At 40.7% G+C, this 10,369-nt stretch overlaps 1 protein-coding gene across 3 annotated transcripts; it reads left to right on the forward strand.

Annotated features, from left to right (window-relative positions):
* The first annotated feature begins 1,540 nt into the window (after positions 1-1,540).
* LOC307193408 (zinc finger and SCAN domain-containing protein 23-like) lies at positions 1,541-9,815 on the forward strand. 3 transcript variants are annotated; one of them, XM_079935316.1, is made up of 4 exons: positions 1,541-1,817; positions 2,642-3,150; positions 3,441-3,570; positions 6,395-9,815. In XM_079935316.1, exons 2-4 carry the CDS (start codon positions 2,722-2,724, stop codon positions 7,156-7,158), a joined length of 1,323 nt encoding a protein of 440 aa, XP_079791442.1. In that variant the 5' UTR covers positions 1,541-1,817; positions 2,642-2,721; the 3' UTR covers positions 7,159-9,815. The 3 variants fall into 3 exon arrangements, with proteins under 3 accessions (XP_079791442.1, XP_079791443.1, XP_079791444.1); XM_079935317.1 differs by having other exon boundaries at positions 1,541-1,680; XM_079935318.1 differs by having other exon boundaries at positions 1,720-1,747.
* Positions 9,816-10,369: the final 554 nt, after the last annotated feature.

Genomic DNA, 10,369 nt, shown 5'->3' on the forward strand with positions numbered 1-10,369 from the left:
CCTGAAACTAAACACAACATTGTAAATCAACTATCCTTTAATAAAATGAATTTTTTTAAAGAAGGACTGTTATCTGAAATATACAAAGAACTCCTAAAACTCAACAATAAGAAAACAAACAACTCAATTTTTTAAATGGGCAAAAGATCTGCATAGACACCTCACCAGAGAAGATATACAGATGGTAAATAATCATATGAAGAGATGCTCCACATCATATGTCATTAGGGAATTGTAAATTAAAACAAGGAGATACCACTACACACCTATTAGAATAGCTAAATTGCTAAACAGTGACAACTCCAAATGCTGATGAAGATGTGGAGCAACAGGAACTCTCATACATTCTTTGTGGGAGTGCAAAATGGTACAGCCACTTCAGAAAACAGTTTAGCAGTTTCTTACAAAAGTAAACATACTCTTACCATATGATTCAGCAATTGCATTCCTTGGTATTTATCCAAATGAATCAAAAACTTATGTCCACACAAAACCTGCACAAGGATGTTCATAGCAGCTTTATTCATAATTGATAAAACTTGGAAACAAGAAAGATTTCCTTCAGTAAGTGAGCGGATAAACTGTGGTACATCCAGACAATAGAATACTCAGCAATAAAAAGAAATGAACTATTATGCTATGAAAATCCATGGAGAAATGAATGTTATATGCTTTTGCTAAGTGAAGAGGCCAATCTGAAAAGGCTACAAACTCTGGTTCCAACTACATGACATTGTGGAACAGGCAAAACGATGGAGACATAAAAAGATCAGTGGTTGCTGGGGGTTATAGGGGTTGGAGTGTGGGAATGATGAATGGGTGGAGCATAGGGGATTTTTAGAGCTGTGAAACTGTTTAGTATGATGCTTGTAATGGTTGATGCATGTTATGTTTTCTAAGGCCATAGAATGTATTACACAGTTTATATTAACCTTAATATAAACTATGGACTTTAGCTAATAATACTTTATCAATATTGGCTCACTGATTGTAACCAAAGATACCGCACTAATGAAAGATGTTAATAATACGGTTTTTGTGTAGCCGGGGAGGGGGTTTGGAGGGGCCATGTGGGAAGTCTATACTTTCTTCTCCATTTTTTCTGTAAACCTAAAACTACTCTTTAAAAATAAAGTCTATTAGGTTTTTTTAAAGCTATTTTTCAGCAAAAAGACATCGGTTGGGAGTAAAAAGGGAAGTGGGAGCCGATATCTGGTGTTCATATTACAAAGAGCTCATATCCAGAATGTAAAAAGAACTTTCACTCATCAATAATAAATACACAACAAAAAGGGCTCTGAGCTAACTCCTGGAGTGTGGCAAGTCTCAGCAACCTTGTGGGTGATTTGAACTTTATCGACTGGCTCAGATTTCCTCAGGAGAAGGCAGGGGGTGAGAAAGAGGGGAATAAAAATCCAAATGCTGGAATGAAGCGCTCCTCCCGCCCTGGCCGAACCTGGTGAAGGCAGTAAAGCCGGCGGAGTAGTAAGGTTGATCATAGAGAGGACCGCGCCTCCGGATTCCTAGGCGGGCACCGGAAGTGGCCTCGTGGTCCTGGGCGCCTTTTCTTCGGCCGTTTTGGGTTCCTGGTTGGCCCGGCGGGATGGTGGCTTAAGATTTTGCCTTAACTACCTGCCAGGGCTAGTCTCCAGGGAGCGCCAGTCATCCCCAGAGCTGCGGGTGAGCGGTCGGGCTTTTCCCCAGCCAAGCGCAGAACGCCCCATCTCTGTTGTCCCACGGCCCAGAGGTGGGACGGGGAGGAGGTCTTTGCGGCTTGCGTGTCCTGTTCTCCCCCCAGCACGTGCACACAATGCTTGGTAACGAGCTCAGTGACGATTTGTCTCTCTACTGTTCGGTTTGGATTTGTCGCTGTTATTTTGATTTTATAGTATAGCATAAACCACTCAGATTTTGCTTAATTCTCATTCTTTAATACACGATGGAGGCGGGGTGGGGGGTTGTGGTGGGAGAGGGAAATGCCTCAACTGAGGGTTAGGTGCTTAATCCTTTATTCCCTGAACGAACACTATAACCAGTTTATGGAGCTGTAGTATATTACTCCTCTGTATAAGTAGTTTGATTCCTTTAAATGTCGTAAAAGTTTTACTGGAAAAATAACTATGACTCGGCTCGTGTATATTGTCATAGTAAGTTTACTAAAGTGTGGCAAGATCCATCTTCCCTTACCTTGCTAAGGATCAGGAAGCCTCCTTTTCCCTCTACAGGAGTGTCCCAAGACCCATCCTGCCCTGCTGAAGCAGTTCTATGAAGGGGTGGTAGATTATGAGTATACATGAAAGAAAGCCTTGGTAAATGAGCTATGTTGGTCGCCAGCCTTGGCTCATGTGCTTTTTTTCTTCCTGTAATGTAGTTCTTATAAACTAAAAAGTCTTTAAAGTCTGAGAATGTGGCCTTATTTCCCACAATAATGCTAATATTTATGTAGCACTTTTCTGCATATCAGCAGCCAAGTGCCCTTTCTCAGTAATTCTGATCTATTTTCACGGATCTCAGGAATATTATCCTCCTAATGTTGCGCTACTCAGGAACATCACCTTGGCAGTGAGTCTTCATTATTAATGACATAGGTTGTTGACTGCTGTAGTTATTCTGCTGTTTTAAGTGTGTTCTCCTCCCACAGGAGTGCTCTTCTCCTAAGGTTCTTCCTGATTCCTGGTATGTAAGACAAGTGAATCCTATCCTGAGCCATTGCACTCTAAGATGTCCACCAAGTTGAGAGAACATGCAGCCTTGATTCCTGTGGTGCACACTCGAGAGGAGCAGGAGGGACTGAGAATCGTGAAGGTAGAGGAAGAGGAGAACCATGCTTGGGAGCAGAAGCCTCGCCAAGTAGGGAATGTGCACCCTTATCAGGAACTTTTCCGCCAGTGCTTCAGGCAGTTCCGTTACCAGGCGGCCCCTGGACCTCGAGAGGCTCTGAGCCGGCTCCGGGAGCTCTGCCAAAAGTGGCTGCGGCCTGAGATGCACACCAAGGAGCAGATCCTGGAGCTGCTGGTGCTGGAGCAGTTCCTGACCATCCTGCCCGAGGAGCTGCAGGCCAGGGTATGGGAGTATCATCCAGGGAGTGGAGAGGAAGTGGTGACTGTGCTGGAAAATCTGGAGACAGAACTTGGAGACGAAGGACAAGAGGTGGGAAAAGGGTAATCTATTGTTCATTTATGAGAACCCCAGGGGTCTATCAGCAAAGAGAGTGGGCATGGGTAAGCAAGAGGATTTTATGACCATTATTTTCTGGGCTGACGCATTATCCTCTGTTTTCCCTTTAAAGCTCTGCTGCTTTTGTGAACTGATTAAGACACTGGTTTCTTCATCATTCTGCTTTCTGTACCCATAGGAAATTTTATGTTTAATCAAACTTTGAGGTTTAGTTAACTATTGCTGATCCTCTCATGAACCCAGCTCTTCTTGTATGTCCTTAGGTCCAAGCCAGTGCACATTACAAACAAGAAGTGCTGTGGAAGGAAGTAGGACCTGTAAGCCTCGCAAAGCAGTCACTTAACATCCAGCTGAAGTGTGATCCTTGGGAGCATTTTCCTCTGCAAGAGAATGGTAAGCTTTAAAATGTGAATCTTTTGTGATCTTTTGGAAGCACTGAGTATAGCGTCTGCTAGGAAGCAGTATTTCTGGTGAAAAAAGTGATATCTAGAATAGCAGAATAAGTTTAACACCAGAAGGTTATTTACAAAGTGAGCATATCTAGAGTTGATTTAATTTTGCATTGGGATATGTGGTATTTTTTAATTGGGTTATGATAGTGGTTTACAATTCTAACTGTGAGTCCAAATCATTATGGAACCGTTTTAACAATACAGGTACCCAGATCTACCATAGATTTACTATAGTGGGCCCTAGTGCTATATGTTTTAATTAGCTACTATAGAACAATAGTGGTAGCTTATATTTTAAAAATCCAAGTAGTATAGAAAAATACGAAATGAAAATAAAAGTTCCATTCCGAAGAGTTAACCACTGTTAACATTCTCCAGTATATACTTCTAAAATTTTTCTTGTATGTTCAAGCCTCTCCCCACTTTTTAGGGAAAATTGTATCCTGACGTATTGACTATATTAAAAAAATTTTTTATATTCTTGATGCTCTGGCATTTGGGGCCTTGATCATGGACAGACTGGCCTTCCCAGGGCTAGCTAATTCCTAGAGACAGCAAAGGACTCCCCTGCAAGTGGGCCTTTCATATACAGTCCAGCCAATATGGAGCCCAGTCCCCCAACCATCTCCTTTATCAAACCTTCACACACCAAGCCAATATTCCCCCTGCCCTAAATCACTCCAGGGTCAGATACCAGAGAACTAGGGACCATCCCTATAGCCCAGAGTGTGCCAAAAGTATTCAAATTATCCATCCTAAGCTTACTTAGCATACCTACCCTGCCTTATCCATTCCCTCCTGGGGAAACTCCAATAAAGGCTCTAGGCCATGCTCTCCCCTCTTCCCCTTCTGCCTCCTGATTGATCGTGGTGCTTTCCCATGCAGCCCTGCATGGCAGACTACGTCTTCTGTTCCTTGGGATCTACGAGTGTAAAAAATTTCTTTCTTCGTATAGTCCTTTCCATGTCTGTGTGTCTTACCATACCTACTTAAAACAAATCCTGGATACATTTTAACATACATATTATACACACCACTTTGCATTTTGCTTTTTTTTTTACCTAATGAGAATATTCATTCATGCACCAAATATTTATTGAACATCAACTATGTGTCCAGCAGTATTCTAAGCATTGGGGATATAGAGGTGAACAAGAAGGCCAAAGTCTCTGCCTTCATGCAACTTACATTCTAGTTAAATCAGTGGGTACCACAATCTCAGTTCCTTCATTCAGTTGCAGTCGATGTTTGTGGCCTAGAGAAAACATGCAGAAATAATGTTATTCTTATCAGTAGAGTTATTTTATTCTTTTTGATGTTTAGTTTTCTGTTGCATACATGTATAATAGTTAATAGTCTCCTACTGATGTGCATTTAAGCTGTTTCCAGTATTTTCATTATTTTATTTATTTATTTATTTGGTCGTGCCATGTGGCTTCTGAGATCTTAGTTCCCCTACCAGGGATTGAACCTGCACCCTCAGCAGTGAAAGCATGGAGTCCTAACCACTGGACTGCCAGGGAATTCCCTCTTTTTGTTATTTTAAACACTGCATCAGTGGATGTCTTTATGTAAAAGTCTTTTGGCTCTTGTGTGAAAATATTGGAGGAAAAAAATTCCTTTAAATGCAGTGAGAGATTGATAGCCACTGGAGTAAAGTAGAAAACTTATTATGTAGGCAACAATGTTATAGTGATTACCTCTAGGGAAAGTAAAAGGGCACAGGGTGATGGAGAAAGATGAATTGGGATTTGGACTTTTTACTTTTATACCTTTTGTACTGTTGAAATTTTTACCATGAGTATCTATTCTTTTTATAGTAAAAATAAAGAGTGCGGTCTTTGAATTCAGATAAACCTGAGTTCCAGGCCAGGATTTATCACTTAATAGTCATGTGACCACAGACCAATTATTTAATTTCTGTGTTTCAGTTGCTATATCTATTACCCAGCTCATTGTGTTGCTGTGAGCATCACCAAATATTGGGTGATCACTTGGTGTTTTAGCTATCCCATTTCCATGTAACAAACCACTCCAAAACTTAGTGGCTAAAAGGAACAACCATTATGTTATCTCTCACAGTTCTCTGGATTGACTGGGATAAACAGGATGGTTCTTCTACTGTACATGATATCAATTTAAGCTGTAGTTATCGGGGGGCTTGCCTGGACTGTGATGCTCGAGATACTTCACTCGCTTCTCATACTTTAGCAGGAGATGGCTAGAAAACTGGGCTTAGCAAGATTCTGAGATGCATGGGCCTCAGGTTATCTCATTCTCTCACTCTTTAGTGGGGTAACTGGACTTCTTACATGGTAACTCAGGGATCTCAAAAGCATCTTTTTAAAGTCTTAATCCTTGAACTGACGTATCATCACTTTCACCATATTCTGTTGGATAAAGCAAGCCACAGGCCAGCCTAGACCCTGTGTGGGAGGGGGGTGGACTACACAAAGGATGAATGCTAGAAGGTATGTTCATTGGGGGCCCTTTGAAGACTCTTGGGAAATTTACATTTCTTTCCTGCCATTCTGAGTTTTTAGATCTGGGCTGGGGCCCAAACGTGTTTTATTTATTTATTTTTATTCTCTATGACTCATAGGTGCAGTGAGTATCAAAAACCATTAGGATGATAGTTCTTGCTTATTTAGCACAATCCTTGATATTAATAAGCATTCATAATGTTATCAATTATTATTACTAATCTTACTTCCAAACGTTTATGTGGGACATGTGGCACTTAAATAATCGACTTGCTCTTTCAGCAGGAGCTGAGACCAGGAATATGACTGGTGAATTTGCTCCAAAGCAGATTTCTGCAGAAAGGAAATCATTGGTTGCTTTCCAGGATCCAAAGTGTGGAGAAACTTTTCTATATAGGGGTAAATCAGAACAGCAAAAGGTCAACCCCATGAGAGTAAAACGACACAAATGTAAGGAGTGTGGAAAGGCCTTTGCTCAGAGCTCAGGGCTTGTTCGACATTGGAGAATTCACACTGGAGAGAAACCTTATAAATGCAATCAATGTGGAAAAGCAGTCAGCTATAAATCAGCCCTTCTTTCACACCAGGAAATTCATAATAAAATAAAACGCTATCAGTGTAATGAATGTGGGAAAGCCTTCAGTCAAAACACAGGCTTGGTTCTTCATCAGAGGATCCATACTGGGAAAAGACCTTATGGATGTAAAGAGTGCGGTAAATCCTTTAGTCAAAGTTCACACCTTATTGGACATCTGAGGATCCATACTGGAGAGAAACCCTTCAAATGTAATGAGTGCGAGAGGGCCTTCACTCAGAGGTCAGGACTCATGGAACATCAGAGAAGTCACACTGGAGAGAAACCGTATATGTGTAAGGAATGTGGGAAAGCTTTCCGAGGGAGCACCAGCCTCACTCAGCACCTGAGGATCCACACTGGGGAGAAGCCCTATCAGTGTGAGGAATGTGGACGAGCCTTCATTCAGAGGTCAAGCCTTGTTCGTCATCAGAGGATCCACAGAGGGCAGAAGTCTGTTTCTGTATCCTAATTGTAAGAGGCCTTTAATCATAAATCAGGCCTTACTGAACACTTTAGAAAGCTATGCTGAATACAGACCCAATCACTGTGTAATAAATTCAAGAAATTAGGGATGTGGTGTCTCCATTGTTATTCTAAGTAGCCAAACTAGAAGAGATTCTGATATCATCCAACAGATTGAAAGAAGCTGGTAGCTTGTCAATGGAGCAGACCATTCACATTTTGGCCTGAGTCTGTTGTGGATGCTGCTATTTCTTTCTCCCATTCTTTTGGTCCTTCTCCTTTGGTCTTTAAGCACTTTTGCTCCTTGAAGTCGCTACCATCACATACCCTGAATAGCCTGATGATTCAGTGGCTCTCAGATTTTGAACAAAAGATCACTGAGACTGTTACTACTACTGTATACTATGCAAAGGAGAACTTAGCAGGATGAACAGGGAAAGTGATGCTGTTGTTAAAGTTATATAAATGAGGGGTAAGCTAGGTAAGTTACACTTAAAAGTGACTACTCAACGACATAGCTTGCTGTTTTGTTTGCCTTCTCTTCACCCTGTTGGTGAGGGAAGAAGTCCTACCCTAGGATTTGGAAGATGGCCAAATACATGACACCCGACACTGGACAGATGGGATCGACAGCAGTTAATTGGCCGCTTATACTCATAGCCTAGGGGAGGAGGGCCACTTGGGAGCAGAGGGAACAAATAGGAGCTTTGGGATACAGGCTTTGTAGTAATAAGATGGGGTGATGTCTGGTTTCCTTGGGAGGATGTGATTGGCTTGTTTGAATAATTTCATGGGCAGGCAAGGAGGTGAAACCCAGTAGGTTGAGGAGTGTAGCTAGTCCAGCTGATGGGGAACGAGCCAAGTGGGGTCACTTCCTGCTGGGTGGGAGGCATATATAGCAAGAGCAGAGGAACCGATGGTTAGGCTTTTGGGTCCCTGTGAGGCTCAAAGATGTCAAGGCAGCACAGGAAGTTTTAGGCCTTGCTTCTCACTTTGTCAACTTAGAAAAAAGACGTAGTTTTTAGGAAAGAGTTATAATGTATATCTGTGCCCTCAAGAGTGCTGTTTATTCATATGTACTCTTTTTCTTTTTCTTTTTCTTTTTGAATCTCAGTGATACACATTCCTCCTCCAGTTTATCTCTAGGAAAAAATCCCAGAAATACCTTTGACCATCCAGCATGCCAGTTGGACTTGATCCCATATTGGTAGTGGGATTGAAGAGACATCAGGTAGCAGAGTCTATAATGCTTCTCCTACATCTTTCTGACTTTCTTATGCTAAAAACCAGTAGAGATCTCAAGCTCAGCTCCCTCACTGTCCACTGTTATCGTCTGGATACCTATGTCCTCATTATGCTTTAGTTTATCTTTTCAACCTTTGGAATAGACAGTCTGAAAAGCATTGGTGTTGTCTTCTACTCTGAAAGAAATATACTTTTCACTATTAGGAGGATTTGAGAAACTAGAAAGTTTATAAGGTAGAAAGTGTATAAAAGTGGGGTATTTCACTATATTCATATTTTTATAGGGACGGTATAAATAAATACCAACCCGGAAAACTCTGGAGGTGCTAATTGTTCATCCTTAGTGCCATCACTTACTTTGTTTTGCCTTGTTTCAAGGCTCAGGTAGGAAATACCTTAGAGGTTGACATCTACAGGTCAGAGGGAAATACCTATGACAAAAATAAAAGAGAAGTGGATAGAACGTTAAATCTTCCTGAAGTGAGACACCTTGAAATTTAAAATGCAGACTTTCACAGAATACTTGTACATTTGAGGAATTTTCAACCAAGTGGATGAAATCTCCTGTGAAATGTGCTGATGAACTGAGCTTTGCTGGCAGTGGGAACTATGCCAGAGATGAAAACTGGCATCAGATACATTTGCAGACATTTGTGTAGCTCATTCATTGTTTTTAGGAATTGAATTAGCTGTCACCTTAAAAAAACTTAGAAATTTTATGCAGAAATGGGATTTCCATATTATTTTGAAAAAAATAAGATCTGGCATCACTGGGCCAGACCTCTTACCTTCCAGTTCTTTCCATGTCCCACACTCCAGCTTCATTATGTGTCTGAGCCCTGGAAACATTTGAATTTGCTTATCTGGAGAATGACTACTTCAGAGGAGGGTTTTATTTAATAGCAGAGTAAACTAAATAGAAACAAGGTGAAGTCATCCTTGACTTTTTGATAGGTTGTTTGCAAAAAATGGAAAACCATAAATTGAGAAATTTGAAAAGTAGGATACAGGTTTCCCCTGCTACCTGAAAGTGAAGCATTACTATGAAACTTTTTGTATGCCGAAATGACATAAAGCAAAGAGGCAGTTACCTTAGGACACATTTTGCTAACGAATGCACAAAATCGAGATAAAGCACAGATGCTCACAGACACAGTTCAAAGCTATAGTGGCTTAATGCTGAGATGCTGAGTGTAGTTCCCAGGGAAGGAGCTTGGTGGTGCCACTCTTGCTGCTTGATTTGCACGATACCTCTCTACAAGGCTGGCTGCAAAACAAATGTTGAACGCTATTTTCGCTTTTCACCCTTTTTTGGCAAACAAAATCCTCTTCGGCTTTCTTTCAGTTAGTGAAAACAGGTACTAATGTAGGTCTATTATTTGTAAAGGCGAAGAGGCATAAAGCAAATTTTCAAAAAGCAGGGGATACTTGTATTTCTTGATTTAGTTTAAATAAAAATAATGAAAACATGCATAAGTGTCAATAATGTTACCTTTGTGGACTTGCTAACCTTAGAGTTAGGCATGTGTTTACAAAAGTAAATATAACAGGTCTCTCCACAGTGACTTGGCTAGTATACATTTCTGAAGATATGTGTTTAAAGAACGGTTATTGCGTAAATATGTGTCATGCATTTTAAGGGTATTTAAAAAGGTAAATAAAACACGGATTCAATGGTGAATTTACAATTCAAGAAAGAAAATTTACAATACAAAACAAGGATAAATGAACAAATCAAAAACAGTTCTGCCTGGGAGAATTGGGAAAGTATATAAAGAAGGTGGGCATTTGTGGGACTTTACAGATGAATAGGATTTTGGTTATTAGTCGAGATTCTAAGAGAAACAGTATATATTATTCTTTAAAAAAAAAAAAAAAAAGGAATTGGCTCAGATGATTGGGGGCTACTCAGTCCAAAATACGCAGAGCAGGCTGGCAGGTGAACTCAGGCAGGATTTCTGTGTTACAGTTTT

This window comes from Stenella coeruleoalba (genome assembly GCF_951394435.1).
Source record: "Stenella coeruleoalba genome assembly, chromosome: 10".
Taxonomy (NCBI): Eukaryota; Metazoa; Chordata; class Mammalia; order Artiodactyla; family Delphinidae; genus Stenella; species Stenella coeruleoalba.